The sequence below is a fragment of the Dromaius novaehollandiae genome, chromosome 3 (assembly GCF_036370855.1).
Source record: "Dromaius novaehollandiae isolate bDroNov1 chromosome 3, bDroNov1.hap1, whole genome shotgun sequence".
NCBI lineage: Eukaryota > Metazoa > Chordata > Aves > Casuariiformes > Dromaiidae > Dromaius > Dromaius novaehollandiae.
In genome coordinates this window covers 84,404,640-84,423,869 of record NC_088100.1, presented here as the reverse complement: position 1 = coordinate 84,423,869, position 19,230 = coordinate 84,404,640, and the positions used below count along the sequence as shown (strand labels likewise).

The 19,230-nt window shown below is 39.5% G+C and overlaps 1 protein-coding gene across 1 annotated transcript in view; it reads left to right on the top strand.

Moving 5' to 3' along the window:
• LOC112993552 (centromere protein J-like) overlaps positions 1 to 19,230 on the top strand; it is a 43,583-nt gene that overhangs the window by 17,996 nt on the left and 6,357 nt on the right. The window contains 8 exon segments of the mRNA XM_064509337.1: positions 3,147 to 3,312; positions 7,615 to 7,848; positions 9,493 to 9,639; positions 15,175 to 15,333; positions 16,152 to 16,263; positions 16,695 to 16,780; positions 17,040 to 17,189; positions 18,580 to 18,684. Of these exon segments, the coding sequence (XP_064365407.1) occupies positions 3,147 to 3,312; positions 7,615 to 7,848; positions 9,493 to 9,639; positions 15,175 to 15,333; positions 16,152 to 16,263; positions 16,695 to 16,780; positions 17,040 to 17,189; positions 18,580 to 18,684 (1,159 nt within the window).

The window sequence follows — 19,230 nt, the reverse complement described above, 5'->3', positions numbered from 1 at the left end:
CGGAGGATATTTCATTTTATGGGATCACGCCTCTAATGGGTTAAAGTATAAACTTCTCATATCACATTGACTCAAGGGTAGCCTGTATTTCCAAAATCAACAAAAAAATGTATAGTACATGCCAGTGCCACCAGCATTGTAATTTCATAAATACATATAAACAAGATCAAGGATATGTTTGATACTGTATAAATGACAAACTTGAAGTTTCCAGAGTTGCTTTTAAAATTATTAAAATGTAGTAGAAGTGCTGAAAATTGCTTTGTTTTTGTTTTGTTTTGTTTTTTACATCTTCATAAAAGGGAAATAATTCCTTAGCACAAAATCCCTGCAAGAAATAAGTTTTGAAACAATGGAGTTTGGAATGGAAGTGTTTTCACAACTGTAAATAATTACAGGTTATGCAAATGACTATAATAAAATTTTAGTATGTTTACAATCAAATCAAACATATTCTTTTTTAAAATGATTAAATCTGTTGGAAATTACTGTGTGCCATCTACCGTAAAAGCAGATGAGATTCTTTTCCTTTTTGCATTTACAGCGTAGTTCTCAACAGGTATGCAAGTTTGGTTTGTACCAAATAACAATAATACCACAGGTTTTTAAACAAAAATTTTAGTGGAGTTATTCATGTTATCAGCCACAGTACCCCCTAGCATTTTCACACATTTATCCAAAAATGCTTGAGAAGTTTGATGTGTTCATTTTTTTATTTCTTTTTTCTAAATTATGAGTTAAAACTAATTGTGAAAAGAAGCTTATCCTCCTTGACCACATTGGCTGTGTGTTGATTTATGCAATCTGAGTATCTCCTTTGTATTTTTAAGCCAGTAAGCCTATCAGGAGCCCTAGCTGGTTACTACAGCAATAGCACCTCACTTATGCCATGTTGACGATATGTGCTCATTGGAAGCGATGAAAATCCTTTTGAGAGCAGCATGACGTGCCTGGACCTGCCCAGTCTATCCATTCTTTGGTTTCCAAGTACTTTGTTTTTAGACCTTTGCAGGCATGAAAGATTTAGGCAGGAGGTTTAAAACAGTTGGGGTGTAGCATGTTGTGATTATCTTGTGCCTAATGGAGCCTGGAGAGTCACCGAGGCAGCGGGCTGCAACTCCTCCCAGGCAGCACTGAGGGAATTGCTGCTGACTCTTGGTATTAGCTGAAGGATTCAGTGACGATAATTTAAATTCCCCCAACAATGATAAATTGTCTGCCATTTGTAATACATAATTTGCTTATAGTATTGAATCCACACTGTTCATGGATCCACAGCAGTAGCCATCACTTGTTTTGGTCCATCTGCACTTGGCTGAGAGGCTTTTTCTTGGAAAGAGACCTTTGCTTTCACGTATGTATGCTTTTCACCTCACAGCTAGCTCGCTGCAGTGTGCTTCATGCAGAGGTATGCTCAGGAGTCATGCAAGAATCTGAGTTGGTAGAAAATACTTAGCCTTTTTTCTCCATTCTACATCTCTGATGGGCACCTGGCTACTATTCGCAGTTTATAGCAGAAGTATGAACTGTGGTATATCTCAGGCTCATAAGAGATTTTGTTGTGCTTGCTTTTGATATCTTCAGCTATTACATCTCTCCAGGGTAGGGGCTGTTGGCCTTGAGGCCAGCCATAACACCTCCATACAGCTAAGCTATCTTACCCTGCAGACCAGGGTGGCTGCATCCAAGCTGCCCATTGGGAGTGATTCCTGGCCTGCGCTAACCTCCAAGCCTTGCCAGGCATTGTCTAGTGGAGTGGTAGCTGCCCTACGCCAAGACTAGAGATCAGCAATGTGGCACTGTGGACAACTCCACACTTGGGTTTGTGCTCTAGCTCTGATCAGCTTACTTGTACGGTTGTAACTCTTGTGTAATTGTGAAGAGGTTGATATCAGCTGAGATGCTGGAGGGAATAGCTCCCTGGCTTTTATTTTACTGGATGCAAGAAAAACAGTACTGTTCACTCTTTGGTGGAAGATGTTCTATATAGGACTTGGTTCTTGCTTTTCTTCAAGTATATCGTATTTCAGGGCAATTGGTCTGGATTTGAGAAGTGGTGGGCTGGACATAATCATGCGGGTAATTTAAATTAATTTAATGCGGGTAATTGATAATTTAACTGGATTAATGTGAGAAGAATTAATAATTTTATTGAATAGTGGTGAGACATTATTTTTAACATGCATTTAACCACAATATCAGATGGTTGGATTTAAGATGGAACAGAACCAAAAATTAAAAATTAAGTAATAAATGTAATGGGCAGCAGGATGTGGGAAGCCCATTTGTTTCTTAGGAGCATTGTGAACTTTCATGTTTTTCCACTGAAGTGATAAACTCCATTACTGAGAGGAAAACATGAGATCATGGCTGCCTCCTGTAGCTTTTGTTGCATTTCAAGTAATACTGAGGGCCAGATGGTGGCTGTAGGCCATGAAGTGAGCTGAAGCAAGAAGCTAACAAATAATTTAATAACATATTAAAAATGAACTAAGCATCTGTGTCATAGTCATGCAAATATGCTGCATTTAGGGCTACACAAAGTACACTTGCAGACTATTCATGCCTTGACACCTTAGGTTTGCGGGCAAAATGTCTTCTCGATGCTGAGCTTCCACATTTAACGCTTGCAGTTTACTCATCTGTGGCAAGCAAAGTACTTTACCTCCTTCCATGCAGGTGTGTGACTGTTCTCATTTGTGGGAATGATGAGGCTGCTGGAAGTACAGTTCAGTCCCCAGCTTTGCATGGTCAAGTGCTTCAGCTTCATAAGTGCAGTGCCAAGGAACAATCAGTGCCTTCTGCAGGTCTGCCCTAATTTAGCTTTCCCTGTGCACAGAAAATGAGTTTGAAGGTGTCTAATTTTGTGGTCACTGAGCTGTTGGGAAAGAAAACCCTAATGAGAATTATTTCCATCTGCTCAGTAGAATAAATTCTGCAGCTGAACACGTGCATGACTGTTCCCAGTGACAAAGGACCTGAATTTTCAGAAGTGCTGATCTCTTGTTGCCACTCCCAGCAATATCAGTGTATTTGAGACATGCTCAAGCTCTCCAAAAACCATGCCTAAAGAAGACATATCTAAAGACAGTCATTTGTCATAGTCTTTATGCCAGCTTCATACTCCTTGTTTACTTTCTGAACAGAACACGAACGGATGAGTGTGAGACCATCGGGAACCAGGAGCTGACTCACCCTTTGGAATACAGTAAAGAGCAAATTCAAACACTGCAGAAAGAAAAAGGTGAACGTAGTAAGTTCAAAGGAAGATCTAGAGTCACTGGAGAAAATGTGAAATCAGAAGAAATACAAGTAAGCTGTCTTCTGTAGAGTAAATGCACTGTTCTCTTCCATGTATGTCCTCAGTGCAGGCATCTTATGGTAGTTTCTGAATTCTTCCGTTTGTCACAGGTGGCCATTTATTCTGCTATTTCTTGGGGACAGTTGTATGTACAATGAAGATTTTTTGCGTTAATAGGTCATTATTTTGGTTTTTGTTTTAAATGTACATCCCACTACCTTTATATAAGAAGAAAAAATAGGCTGAAAAAATGTGCCTCTATTTGGTACAGAAGGTTTGTGAGGTCTCCCTTAGTCTTTATATTTCTGTGGACTGGATTTTCCAGATTTGAACTGGCTCTTGAAAAATTTCCATCTCATGCCATACTGGACTCTAAATCTTTGTGAAGATTTTAAACTATCCTGATCTTTGTTTTTCTGGTACCTGGAATATATCTAGCTGTGTATCTAATTTAACAGCCTAACCTGCCCAATCAAATGGCACATTCATCCTAAAAAGGCTCTAGGTCACTTTACACTTGAGTGCCAGATGCTATGCACTGGCCTGCAAGAGACATTGGGATACACTCAAGACAAAAAGCATGAGTACTTTCTGGACATAAAAAATAATCTAGCAGTGGCTTGTTTCCCAATTATGCTACATTTCCTGAAAATCAATCCTGGTAGCCAAGGTTATGTAAATAAATCTATTCAATCAGTCCCTTTCCTGCCTGCCTTGTCTGCTCTTATAAACGACCTAAGCTTCCAAATTCACTTTCAGAGGCTTCTTCAGAAGTCTGTAGTTCTTTTAGTCAGCTTTTTCTCTAGCTCTGCACCTATTGACAACTAATTTCTGTTCTACCTACTTCAGATGAAACCTACACATGCAAAAATAATCCATTTTCCAAAGCTTGTCTCCATAGATCTATCCATAAAGTCTCTGATAAAGGCATGGAAATCTTCTGAGGAGGATCAGGGAAATGGGATCTTAGTGTCTTTAGAAATTGCCCAAAGTGCCCATGGGAGGCAGAACATGCTCTCCAACTTCTCTGTCATCAGTAATCTCTAAAAACTCGATGCAAGAAAATAATAATTTACCAGAGTCATGAGAAATAGAAAGAAAGCATCAATTTCATGTAAATTTAGTGAAAATGTCATCAAAACCTATTTGTTTGAAGTGGTTAGTAACACTGAGAAAGAATAATATCCAGCAAAGGCAATCTGTCAGCTTCTTGCTAGCTGTAAGGCTTAGTCCATAGGTCAGCTAGGTACGCAGAAAAGTTAGAACTTGAAAAACTTTTGCTGGGTGAATGAACGTAAGGTAAGAGATGATATATAGACTGATTGAAAAATTAGTGTACATGAAAAGGGAAAGCAAGCTCAAGCATCATTAGCTCAATTAGATGTAGACAAAGAATCATACCCAAAAGCCAGAATAAGCTGTGGAGGTTGTTGATCATCTAGTTTTGCTGAGGAGATGCTTTACAACATTTGTTTTTAATAAGAATTTGGAAGTGTCTGATAAAATCTTGTCAACTTCATGCTCTGGTGAGCTGCACTAGGGTAGTCCACGTAGGGGAGGAAAGATGTGCACAACCAAAATAAAATTATAATCAACTGGAGCAGGATAGTCCCTGATTTGAGAGAATAGAAAGTATGAACTGCAGTTGTTGCTCAGTAGGATCATGGTATCATTGAGCTACTTGCTACCACATTGTGAATGGTACCAGCCCTGGATGGTAATGCTCTCTCTCCAGGCATTCTTCCAATGCCAAGTTTCCTCTAGGTGCTCTCGAGTTCATTTTCCTGAGCCATTGATTATAAATTCTTCTAAATTTCTTTAGGGGAATTCCATCTATTTGGATCCTCTGTTTCAGTCTCCTTAGCAATAAAGTCATATGTGAATATCTGTAGCTATGATCCCTAGTAAGAAAACTTGGACAGAACAATGTTCTGCCATAAAATGATGTTTGATCTAAACTGATACACTTGACAGGAACCTGCCAATTTCAATGAAATTCTTGACCAGAAAAATTTTGGAAAAATTCCAAATGGCAAGATAGTACTTTTTTCAAACTTTATGTGCTTTTTGCTTTTCATCTGTATGTTTTTGAAATACTTAATTTTTGTACTATACAGATAGTGAATGGTTTCTCTGCTCATGTTTCCTATTTCTGTAAGTGAAACATTTACAGCATGAAAATTTAAATAGTTTCAGTGTGGTTATTTTAACTTTTTGAAAAAAAATATTTTGAATGTCTTCTCTGCAGAATATTTTGAGATATCAGCTTTTTTCCACCCGAGTTTTTTTTTTAAAGTTGTTAGAATTTCTAAATCTGTTTCCTGATTAGGTCTAGCCCTGGAAGTGAAGTTTGATAGAATTGTTTTAATCTTTTGTTCCAAGCTGTCAACATAATGAGCTGAAAAAATTAAAGTTTGCAACAGAACAGTTGTAAATCACTGAGTCACTTACCTGCGAGATTCCCACCTTGATAAGTCTGTTTCTTCTTGAAAATGGCTGATTGATGTACAGACTTCTGACAATGGGCAGTTCACAGCAAATAAAGGATGGTGATGAGAAGGACAGAATTAGGCAGATATACGAATGAAGGGAAAGTAGGAAAAAGGGAGTACACATGAGGATTGGTTGACTACAGAGCAAATTGTACGTTTCTTGCTTAACTCTACTGGTGTCACATTTTATATCCATGGCAAATCTCATATAAGCGCCTTTAATTTTCTTCTCACCACTTTCTCAGTTCTCTTCCTTCTTTCAGATATTTTTAAGCCAGCTGTTTCTGTATTTTTGCTGTCTGTTCTTTGCCTACCTCAGCTCTTCCCATGTTCACTTCATTTTTACCACCCACTTACACAGTCAGGTCTTCTTCTTCCTCCTTTTTTCTTTTGTGTTTTGCTTTGTTTTCTGTTATCTACACATTTTATTTGTGCTTTCTTCACACTTCTTCAGTGGTGCCATGAAATCATCACTGTTGATCTGCATATAAACGTAGCATCTTTGACTTATCCTCTGCCTGACAGACTGGGTGAAATATACTGCTGCCCTTGTAAGTAAACCTCTCGATAACCTGTTCCTGTCTTAGTATCATAATGAATAATATATCTATTGCATTGCAATGTTAAAGAGACAGTATGTGCCTGAAACCTTGGAAAGTGGGAGAGGGGGGTAAAATTAAAATGTTTAATCTATAACCAAAGATTAAACTAAAGCAGTGCAAAATGGTATATTGAAAAAGATGCAGTATGGTGATACAGAGTAGTGAAAAGATATTTTGAAGAACAGATGCTTGAACACAAAGGGCAAGAAGAAAATGTGATTTTACAGACCAGCATATTGTCGAGGAAAAGACATTCTAGGTGACTTGCTTACACTATGTCTCAGTGAAATGCTGTATTTAAGTGGACAAGTGGCAACTCTGGATATATGAAGGTGAATATCGAGTTGGCAGAATGAGACAGTGTTATTTTTATATATGCCATTGGTAAAAGCATTTCTGAAAGTATAGCTTGTGTGTGTTTCTCAAAAAAAGTTCATGAGAAATTGGAATTAATTAGGGAAAAAAAAACAGAAATAACTGGATTTTGCTTTTTAGTTCTAAACTTAATTTATCCAGAAAAGGTTCAGATGATTCAGTCATGGTTTGCAAGTACCTACACAGTGAAATGGTTTGTAATAGCAGATGGTTCATATGCTTCTAGCAGAGCAGTGCGTATTAAGATCTGTTGTTTGGATGTTGTTTGGACACTGAAGGTATATATATTCAGATAGAAATACATTGTGTCTTTTTAACATTAAAAGGACAACTTACAGTTATCTAGAAAGTTGGTGGATTCTGTGCATAAGTTATTGGGTGAGATACCATGGCCTTTGTTATGCTTGAAGCTAGACTCAGTTTTGTGAGAAATTCTAGCTTTATAATCTAGCCATTCCAAGCTGGAAAATATTCACAGTCAAGTGCAAACCATTTGACTGAGTCAATACCATTAAGAATAAAGGACTAGCTGAGCAGCAAGGATGAACCTTTCTTTGGCTCAAGGAGCCAAGATACCTAAGACATACTCAGGCAATCATTTATGTTTGCATTCATTTTTCTTTTGCATTAATTGTTGGCTAAATGTGTGGGTGAGATTTAGTTTGTTTTAAATACAGGAGTTTTCAGTGTATTTTTTTAAAGATCATTTCAAATGTCTTCTTTAAATATTGCAGTAGACCTTTAAGCACAATAAAATTCTCCGTGCTTCCTTCTGGATGTGTAAAATGGGCATGCCTAGTCTAGAACCATGTAATGACATGGCATGCTTTTTTCCTATTGGCAGATATTAAAGCAGCAGATTGCAGGACTGCAGGAGGAGTTCAAGAGAAACAAGTCCTGCTGGCATGCTGCCTACAGCAAGCTAAGAGACCAGGTAGAGATGCTGACCAGACAGAACATGGAGCTTCAAGATGAGCTCAGAGTTTCAGAGCATCAGAGGCTGAAAGTGGAAAAAATTCAATCACCAGGTGATTTAAACCACCTATCTCAGACACTTATATCAGGACAAATGGTACCTGTCTCCCTCCACTGACAAAGGAGGGAGTATAGATAACTAAGTTACATGAAGTACCTAACTTCTTAGTCAACTGAAGTCAAATGAGATGAATTCTACTCTTTATGTATATAATGCCATTTACTTTTTTAATGAAAAAGCCCTTGAGCCAGCTGCAGGCTGGTTGCTAGCAATAGATATAGTGGGACCTTTTAGTAAGCCTCATTTCAGTTCTTATGTTGTGCTGTAAATATTCAGGTGAGAAAACACTCTCAGTGACCTACCTTACAAAAGCAGCAGTTGGACTACTGAATGGGAATTATGCTTGGGTGGAGCAGGGAAGAGGAGCAGGATGGAGAATGTAATTGGTTAGCGTAAATGTCTCTGGTGATCTTCTGAAATTGAAGAGGTTTAATCATAGTTTAACAGTTTCTATTGTTCTTTCTCATTCAGTATCTCATTTGTTTAATACATTTGTAGGGTCTCTCCTTACCTTACTATGCAACTGAGTAACCACATTTAATGTGTTCATCTTCCAGCACCCTGGGACTGAGAAGAATGCTATTATCCCCTTTTACACAGGGGAAAGCAATCTGGAGAAATTAAATGGTTCAGACTGGAATTCGAAAGACAGAACTCTGGTTTAAGTTGGTCATTTCATCTCCTTGTATACTCAAGAGAGAAAAATAGGTGCCCTCAAAGAGGGATTAATTTCATCTTATATGAGATGGAGGATCTAGAATAGATAACTATCTTCTAGATCGTACAGTCTGGTGAGATGGTAATCTGGTGAGATGATATAATTTGTATATCTAATTTCTGTTAATGTATCTTTAAAACATGTTAGAACCACCAATTAACCTGTTTCTTGCTTTATGTAGTGAACAAGTTTTTGATCTCTCTTTTTATTTGATTTTAATGTTCTCATTAGTGAGACTCATCACTTAACACTGTTACATTCATTTGAAAATGTAATTTCAAGTTAGCATTTCACGTTACTTTTAATTTGCCCAAACCTATCTTTTAGTATGGCTCGTCCTTTCATATATTGTTAAGGTCAGAGGAAAAATAAAGATCAGACTCACAGGTGCAGAATAAACGATATAAAAATTCCAGTAAAAGCAGGGATAAGAAAAAGCCAACTCACTTCTGTTGCAGGACAGATTTCTTTATTATTTCCTTGCTTTGGGACATTTGGTGATGTAGAACTTGCATTCAAGCCACTGAAGATTTTTGTTGTGTGAGAGCGATTCTTGCCTGGCAAGGATGCTTTGCCAGGCATTAAGATCTGTATGTAAAGATGTTAGGATGCTACATTATAAAGACTGCTGTGTCTGATGTTGGGGAACATCAGCAGAACAAGATGTGCAATTTCATTCACTGTTTAAATATATAGGACTTAGGTTTCAATCCTGAGCCATTAAATATGCTAGTCTCAGGTTTTTTTCATAATGAAAGACTACCATCTTGTGTGAGTATATTTGCTTTGAAAGAAAATCTGAGGTTACGCAGCATCCTGGTATACTTAGATGACATCATTCTTATAACAGCATAAAACCTGAAGGCTTTGAGAGTTGTTGCTTATTTTTGCCAGATTTAAGAAGTGTCTGATTTTACTAGAAGCAGCTTGAACTATTCATTACATATTTATAACAAATTTCCCATTAGCTTGCAGAAGCTATTTTGCGAGAGACATCATCTTCATCCAAACAAGAAGAAAGATCTTGGAGAGACAGTCATAAAAGCTACAGCATCACCCCTGTGGGGATGAAGACATCTTTGCAGAAACCCTTCTTCATAAATATGAATAGCAAAGTATGCATTCCTACTGCCAGTAGTTATCTTTCCACAGTTTCAACTATTTATTTTAGGGAATGCTCTTTGGGATCAAAATTTGTGCAAATGAAAGTGTCCATAAAAGCATAGCCAGGTTTTTTTGTGGTGGATTTATGCTGTGATTCAGCATGACTTTGCTTGTATTTGTCTTCCAGTTTTACAATAGCAGGAGAGAAATCTCTTTTCTCCCTTTTCCTACTGAATTGCCTGTTGTTTGCAGATGTACTCAGAATCCGTTGTACCTGCTGCTTCACAGCTTGGTTTTACAGAGAACTGTCCCAGAGTAAGGCTGCAGTACCCTACGGACTCCACTTAGAGGAGCTCCTTCCAGCCTTGCCTCTGTGAAGCATAAATCCAGAATGGCAAATTTTGCCACTCAAGGCATTACTTGCCAATAAGATGCCACAGAATTTGCCCTGTGTGTAAAATAAAATTTATCCCTAGTGCCCTTATGTCTGATAAAGTCAGTGGGAAAATCACTTAGCTTTTTACAAGTTGTGATACATCAGCTCTTTATGTCAGATGAGATGTTTGTTTCTGAATGGTAGCTCTATGACTGCTCTTTCACAGCTAGCTTACTGTATTGCTTAACACAGCTCACAGTTTAGAATATGTATATTTTGAGATATCTTGCTGTGCTTTTCCTTCTCTTGGCTTCATATTTCTTGCTTTTTGAGTGCCTTGATTATTACAAGCCGTCCTTCTTCCTTTTGTTCACACTTAGCTGAAATCTGTGGTATGTTCCAGTGAACAGCCTCTCTGAAATTCCTCTTATCTGTTGGAAATTAGTGATCTTCTGATAGGAACAGATTCCACTGGCTATGGCAAAAAATAGCTCAGATTAGCCAACGCACTACTATTTCCTGCCTGTTTGGGGACTGAAATGAAATTTAAAGCATGTCAGATGGGATGGGGTCTTCTGTTCTCTTGCAGTGATAATGATAATGTGTGGCTTGAAATTCACTAGACGGTAGCTTTAGTGAATTTTGTGTGGTACTGGATATGAAAAAACGTGATTGTAAGAATGACTCCAAACTGAATATGCGTAAGAAAGCAGAGTTAGTCATGTCAGAAATAGTAGCTTCTGAATGGGACACAGGTATTAGGTGTCTACTTTCAAGTCTGGCTACCTTTCTGAGCTGTATATGCCATTTAGAAATCAGAAATTTGATGGCTTTGGTGCAGGAAATTGTTTTGTTTGTTCTGTACTGATGTTGGACCTCCCCTGTTTCTTGTACAGCCAAGATCTGTCACTGAGTGCTGAGGTGGGCAGAGTTATGAAACAGCATAGTAATGTGAGATATACTATCTGCAGCTGAGGTGGGCAGTAATGTCAAAAAGCTATCTTTGGTCCTAACTGTTAGTGTATCCTGGAAGTTTCCAAGGTATGAAAAGAGTTTGTTTCATTGGAACATCCCCAGCATTCTTGTGAAATGAGGAAAACACAGAAATGTTCGGTCTTCGTATAGACTCGCTAAGGCTTGCTAAGTTCATTTTCCTTGTACAGTGCTCAGCAATGTGCAAAAAAATATTTGTCTTCAGCAGCAGTTCTGAGAAGGAGGAAGTTGAGGACAGCAGACTTCTAGGCTAGTCGTTGTCTGAGCCTTCATAATCCAGCCAGTATTGGTTCCAGTCCAGCTGGAATCCAGCACAAGCATGAGACACCCTGATGGGCATAGTGCCCAGATGTCCTGAGTGAACTCTGAAATATCTGACAGAGACACGCATTCTTTATCTGATCTGGTGGTAGAGGAAGGCCATGTAGTTAACAGAGTTAACTGCTGATTATTTGAATGAGGAAACGAAGGCTCAAGTAAACAGAACATTGAAAAGTAGTGCAAAGAGCTGGGAAGGAAAAAATCTGTGTAATAGTGATAGATCTGAACATAGTTACTCACTTCTATTTTTTTTTGCATTTGAGCTCTTGCTAGCAGGTGGATGCTTTTGCTAAAAGATTCTGTGATCTGGACAAATATAAATTCTGGATATAGATAAAACAAACTCTCATGCTTTTTCTGTCCAGAATTGAGACACTGTGCATGGGAGCACATGAAAGTGAGTGGCATAAACTGATAATCCCTTAGAAAGAATCAAGTAGCCCCCGAACACTCCTATGCCAAAGTTTAGTATAGAGAAAACAAAGAAAAGGGAAAAAGATGTTACAGAAGTTTAGGGTTCTTTTGTACAAAATTTTCCTCTTGTGTACTTAGTTGCACTGATTCATTCACTGAAGCACTGGAGGTAGTTCCTAATTAAATGTGGAAGGGCTGTGATGATATGAATACATCAAAACCTATAGACTGCTGTATTTGCAATGGAGAGGTCTGAATCCTTCGTTTCTATCTGATGCTGAGAGGAAAAAGTGTCTAAATCAGGTCGGGAAGTTGCTGTAGGATCACTGATCTGTACTGTGGCTGTTTTGAAAGATAGGATTAATAAAGCTATCTCAGTCTACCCAGATTGTTTATTCTAAGAGAAGGGTTTAGTGGCTTTAAACAACAGTGGCAGTAGTTTGAGTTCTGCAACCACCTGCATGTCAGCTATGTTTGATGATTCACTGAAAGCTCACAAATAAGGGCAGAAAGTTACTTGAGAAATTTTATTTTCCAGAGAGAGTGGGGAAAAAAAGGTAGGATAGGCGCATTGAACAATGTCCAGGAATCCTCGTCAAGGTGTTCTGCAACAGGAGAAAGGTGTGAAGGTATTTTCAAGTCCAGAGTTCATGTCCTTTACTGCTTAAAGTGTGTGTCTTCTTATGCTTTACTGCTGCATGATGATGCTTTTTATGAGCCTGGTTGTCAAAATAAAGTCTGTGCAGAGCCAGGCATTTCTGAGGGTTGTGCCATGCTGTGCCTAGCTGTCGGGACAGCTATGTTTGCAGGTTTCTGTCAGTTCTGTGGGAGCATGGGCTTGACTGGGGGAGCCTGGTTATTTTCACATTTATGAAAATACCTGAAAACCAAACACTGCATTATGTCTCTTCTAAGCACTGGAGTTGACAGCCTGATACCTAAGAAAGAAAACAAGTTTCAGAAGTGGTACTGATCTGATCAAAATAGTACATTTGACCTACTGGAGATCTGACATGTTACTGCCAGCAGGATAAAAAAAAAAATGTTGAAACAAGCTTACGTTGTTCACAGGAAAAATAATAGAGATGACTATAACTGCAAGAATTAAAGGTGCTAAATTGGTAAGGAAGTGTTGTCAAGCAGTGTGGCTGCATGTAGGTTTAAAATCCTCAGGACTCTGCCAGGGCAACAAATACAGTCCACAGAGGTCCTCTTCCCTGTTATCTAGTCACTGCTTTATGTGACTTACGAGAAACCCAGAAACGTTCAGCATGTCTTGAAGGGGGCTTATACTGTCCCTACAGCTTTGAATGTAACATACTTCTCCTCCCACCCCAACCCACGCTGTGTCATTTACTTCTGCGAAAAGATACAGAAGCCCCCAGAGCTGGAAGGACAGAACTATGCTGGGTTGGTTTTATTACCAGGGCACTTTCCCAAAAGGCAGTAATTTGTAATCAGAAGAGCATAAATGGAAAACCATGGTAGGATCAAGTCAGGGATCTTGGCAGTATCCTAACTGTGGTGCAATTGTCTTCGTTTTTGGTGTCCAGGAGCATTCTTTTGCGGGCAAGGACTAGTTGCTTTTATCTGTAGTACAAGCCTAGAGCTGGAGAGCAAATCCACTGTTAGGATTTTACCCATTAGTATCTCTTTATAAAAAGGATAAAGGTGACACTTGGAAACTCCGAAGATACTAGTCACCATTTATCTCACTCTTAAAATACTTTGGAACTGCAGGGATAAATGCATATGCTTTGAAAAAGCTATATTTCTTCTTCTGTTACCTGTCAAGGGAAATGGCAAACGCATGTTTGCTCTGTGCCCAGGGAGCACAGGACAGCAGCAGCTCACGCAGTGAACAGACAAGAGCTGCCACCGGCCCCTCCAGCAGGGTGCAACTGAGCGTGGCCTGGAAGATGGGCAGGGTGGCCCCAGTGGATAGCACCTGCAACTCTTTGCAGGCAACCTGATTTCTGAGTGCTTTACATTTTCAGCAGAAATGAGATGTCAGTTTCCTGCAAGGCATAGCGATATGGATAGATATTAGTGATTTCTACGAGAAAAGAGACACTTTGCCTAACGGTGAGCTGCACACTGAAAGACAAATTGCTACTTTTTAACGTTCTTGTTGGAAAAGTTTCAGTGGAGGTCAGATGTGCTTTCTTCTAATCTTGTCAGAAGGATTTTGCTGTCTAATTTTGCCACAGATTTTGAGAACTTTTGATTGTGTTCTTTCCTTGTCTACAAGAATTCTTTCTGAGAATTTACTAATTATGAAGCAGGGAAGTATGAATGTAAAGAGCCTTTTGTAGCACCTCCATTTTCACTGCTTTATCTGAGTATTTGTTGCTTCTTCCCAGCTTTTCAGTCAAGGTATGGGAATTCAAACTGTATATGACACAAGCTGTGATATTTGAAGGTTATAAGAGTTCCTTATTTATGGGATTTGACAAATGAGAGATTTCCAGAATAATCCAGTTTGTATCAACATCACAAAAAAACCCTATAGGTATAAAATCTGGGAGGAAGATCCCATTAGAAAATTTAAAGGATTACTGCTGAACATGGGGAACAAGGAGAACATCACATTTTTAAAGTTTGCATGGTGTACGTATGCCCTAAGTAACACCACCTACTCCTGCTCTTCGCTGCCTGGCTGAGCACAGATCTGTAGAACTGGCAGGAACCTCAGGAGATGAGCTAGTCCTTCCTTTTGCCAAGAGCAGGATCAGTGACACTGACAATTAATCTGTGCTTAGCTAGCTCTTGTGAAAAGGATTCCAAAACGAGTTGGCATTTTATGCTGCCTAACTCTTCTTTTAATTAGAAAGTTTCACGTAATGCTGGGAGGCCATTTCCTCCTCAGTCCCTGCACCTTTTTTGCATCGAGGGTTTGCATTTAGTGGTGATTCATTTGCTTCCAATGAAGAAAAGCCCCGTTTATTCAGATGATTTGATGACTTTGCCTGTGAAAATGGTAGAATTCAGAGAGCCTTCATCAAGAATCTGATCATGCGTGATTAACCCAAATTCTGAGTACCCGGTTGCCTGGATTACAGTGATTGCTCTTATTTATGAAATAGTGTCTCTTAGAATGACATCCATCTGTACAAAAATAAAGACCACAGGTACTTCTCTACGCCTATCTTGATCCCCCTGTCATTATTGCTTTTAAAGTAGGTATGATAGTGTATATTTTAAAACTGTGTAATCTATGCTATGTCCAGTACTAGAAGATGAAATGGGCAGCTTGTACAATAGCATATGTAGCAACCTGGAGTGCCTTTACTAACATTGTTCTGCGTGGAGGCTGTCATATACAGAAATATACATTTTCCTAAAAGTATTGAACAGTTAATCATGTTCCTGTTGCAGGATTTTTCATGGTATTTTAAGATGTTTATATCAACTTAACACAAATCTATTCAAAACCTTTTAGGCACTAAAAAGCTCTGGGCAAAGGACTGAGTGTTTAAGATCGGTAACAAAGGAACATCAGGAAAAGAAATCATCTAATTGCTTCCTTAGCAGAAGCACGACACCCACTGGCAGGAGAACACCTCACCAAGGAAGAGTAACACCTTTTGAGCCAGAAGAAGTAAGTCAGTAGCAAGGACAATTTGGACTGTCACTATTTTTTGTTTACAGTGTAGCTCAGAAGCTGGATTGGGATCATGGTCCCCGCATAGCTATACCTTGGTCTTCTCTCCCTGGTTCTTCCGTCCTCTTGCCAGACACAACCTCAGGTATTGTTCATACATAGAGTTACTCAGGTATATCCAGGCCTTAGCAAGGGTAAATGCTGGGAACCTGCCCTTCTTACGGTCTCAGAAAAGTTCGCAGCTGATCACACACAGTGAATATTGATATGCAGCATGAGCCTGCACTCCCCAGGGGCTGAGGTGACAACAAGGCGGGCAAGACAGTGACCTCACTGATAAGGGCCCCATCCCACCGCCCTGCGAGGCAGCAGGGCAGCTGAGGGGGTGGTAGTTGGGGTCAGCCAAGAGTTCTGGTCATCAGGCAAATTCATAGTGATGAGGCAGGTCTGAGAAGTGTCAGGCCGGGAAGTCGGCTGGCAGGTCATGGTCCGAGTTCGGATCGGGGAGGTGCACGGCCAGGCACAGGCACAGCTGCAGTGCAGCCCAGCAAGGACCAGGAGTGAGATCCTTGGCTTAAATGCAATTCCTGAGAGAGTGGGAGAAGCCGCCCCCTCTGAGACTTCTTCCAGCTCTTTCACCTCTGTCTCTTTCATTGCAGCAGTCTGAACCAAGATTAGACACCTGCAGCTTCTCAGCAAGCTGGCAGACAGCTAAACTCCTAGCAAGGAGCAGCACACTCTGGGCCCTATCAATGGCAGTTCCCAAGTTACAGTGGAGCACAGCCATATGTCAGTGGCTATCCATTTTGTTTCAGGTTGCACATCCGCCCTCTCCTATGGAGAAGAGGACAGATGATAGAAAATCACCTGGAGCTGTCTCACATCCAGGTGGTTTTAAGGAGCCGAACTCATTTTCTTATGTAAAAGGTAAGATTTGTGGGAACTTTCTGCCTGCTGACAGTGGTCCCCAACCTCTGGATCACAGGCAGTGTGTTGTCACTAAAATCCCCCTTTGGTTCTTAGAAGAAGTTAAAAAAGTTATCTTTGACAAGACGGGGGGAGCAGATTATGCTGTTACCTGTAGTTCCTTGCTCAGTTTGTTGCCCTGGAAGCAGAGAAGGTAGAGAACGGAGGTGGGCTGGACTACTCTGGTCCAGGATGAAGTGACTTTGGGAGGATGGGCAGGCTGTTAGCAAACATTGTCACTATGCGAAGTGATACTTTGCAGGGAACTGAGAGTTGGCATCTTTCAAAAACACTCTGAGATAGGTGTGGAAACATGATTCAGCAATTTTCATATGCTTTTAATGACCCTTTTCATTTGCATTTTCTTACGGGCAGGTATTTGTCCATTTCAGGTAGCTCAGAAGAAATGCCCTTCTCACATAACCAGAACGGTGACACTTGTAGCTTTACATTCTGCAGTAACAATGGAGAAACACAGGTATTTCATTATGTAACTACAAAATGATTGAGTGCCTCTGCGATCTTGGTTTTCATATATAGGATGCTAACTACCATTTAGCTGGGAACAGTGCTCTCCTGGCTTTATTTTCTCATGTTTGCTCATGATGATCTGTCTTTAAAACAATATTGTAATGGCTTACAAATAATACAGTAGATTTCTGTATCAAGATAGTCCTGTATGACTGTTTCACATAACCAGATTTATGTTGCTAGTTAATGTTTTAATTTTGGCTCAGGCAGAAGAGGATCTTAGAAAGACAGAAAAAATGCGTAAACCTTTGAATAAAGTGGCTTTTGTGACCACTAACGGGAGAAATGGCATAAATGCTTATGACAGCAAAGTACTTGCAGAGAGTTCTCCTACTTTTTTGGAGGCTGAAGCAAAGGTTTGAGCAACTTATGGTTCTGGCTCTCATACTGATCAGGAACTGTCTTCCTTCTGTCTGTGAAATGAAATGAAACACACTGGGAAAAAGAAAATCTTATATTCAGACTTCTTTCCTGGCCACTGTAAAGCTTAGAACCTTTACTTCTGAAACGTAATAGTGGGTCATAATCTCCTGAAAAAATACAGTTTCTGTTTTCTAATGAAATTACATATATTATTATTATGAAGGGAGAGGGATTATTTTATCCATAAGATTTGTATCTATCTCCAATGCAAACCTGAAGCAAGACAGACCAAATCTGATTTTTTTTTTGTTAGTGTTTTGGTGCCACCACTGGCTTTGGAGTTCTCCAATGTGTGGCTTTTCAGTCTTTTGCCTGGCATTGCTAATGTGCTCTGGAGGCTTTACTGAAAAAGCACGCTCAGTCCTTGGGAGGTATTTTGACATACAGGCAACAGCACCAGAGAAACCTCAAACTGTCTTGGCCTTTGTACACGAAGTCTGGATTAGAAAGGAAATGGAGAATTGAAGGATTTTATCCTTAGAGGGAAGGGAGGCCACTGTGGAAAACACCACAGCAAGAATGCTAAGATGAGAGAGGGCATTCTGCTGGCAAAAGCTTTGCAAGGGTGCTGTGCAACAGACACAGTGCTTTAGGGGTGGATCTGGGTACTTCAATGACAGTTTACAACTTTTTATTAGAACGCATCATTGCCTTGTAGGGAGAAGAATTCACTGTTCCATTGGATCCTGCAATTCAAAATACACCACATCCTCAGACTGTAATTAACATTAGTTAGTTAATAATTGTTCTGGATGCTATCAGCCTGACTCTTATTCAAGCAAATAATGTCCCGAATGCCAGTTAACTTAAGGCTCCTTTACCTTGCCAGACAATGCAAAGAGCACTCATTGTAACAGTAAACTGAGTGCGTAGCATCCTGATTAACCCTTCCTTATGTAGTTAGCATTACCTACACCTAAGAACCCTGTCATTTGTTTCAGAAGAGAGGATCCAGCTAATGCAGGTACCTTCCTTTGCAAATCAGTAACCCAATATTCACAGATAATTCTGTTCTTTGTCCTTTTTATTTGCTCCACTTACAGGGTAGTTTTTCAGAATGCAGTTTTTTCCCAGATTTTTTGACTCTCTGTATTTTATTTTTTGTTTTGCAAACTGAACTTAATTGAAGTTAATATGAAACACTCCTAGTTCCGACTAAAAGATTATCAAAATTTATTGCAAATGTAAGGTAATACTTCAAAGAAAGGCAGCTTTCCTCTGTGTGTGTAAGATAAATGCCTTTTTTGCACAGTTTATTAAAGTTAATGAAAATATTTTAAAAACTTTTTTGTTTATATAACTCTGACTGTGATATTTTCATAGATACTGCCTCCAAAATCAATATTGTCTAGAAGGTCATTGTTACACAAGGAAAGAAGAAAAAGTGAGGAAGATGTACAGGAAAAAACAGAGCATCGTGATGGAAAGGTGAGAGAAAGTAGGGAGGAAAAAGACTTGAAGAGATCATCAGTAGTTCTGCAGTATAGATGGGACTCACTGCTTCAAGGAGCCACCAAGAATTATTTCTCAAATGAAATGTCCTTTCTTTACAGGAGAGCTCAAGTATAAAGTGGCTGAAGGGCTGTAAGTCCAGTAACCAGATTCTCTTATCTCCCACCCTGATTTGCTCAATGATTTTCATCAGGTCGTTTTTGTTTCAGCTACCTCATTTGTGAGATGGGAGGAATGATACTGTTTAGAGATGAAAATATGCTAGTGGCATAGTGATGGTGTTTTGCAGTGCAAGATAAAAAACTATTCCTTTCTTTCCTTGGAAGTGAATATAATGTCAGTAAACTGTGCCAGCTGCCCACCACTTGTGGGAGAAGTCTTTCATTACATGCAGTTGATTACACCTGGAGTAATGTCAGAGGCTCTGTGCCAGATGCAGTCTAGTCCAGTTTTCTCCAACCACCTGTCAGAATCTGCAAAGATTTCCCAGCTGCTGCTTACAGATTGCTTCCAGCTGCCTAT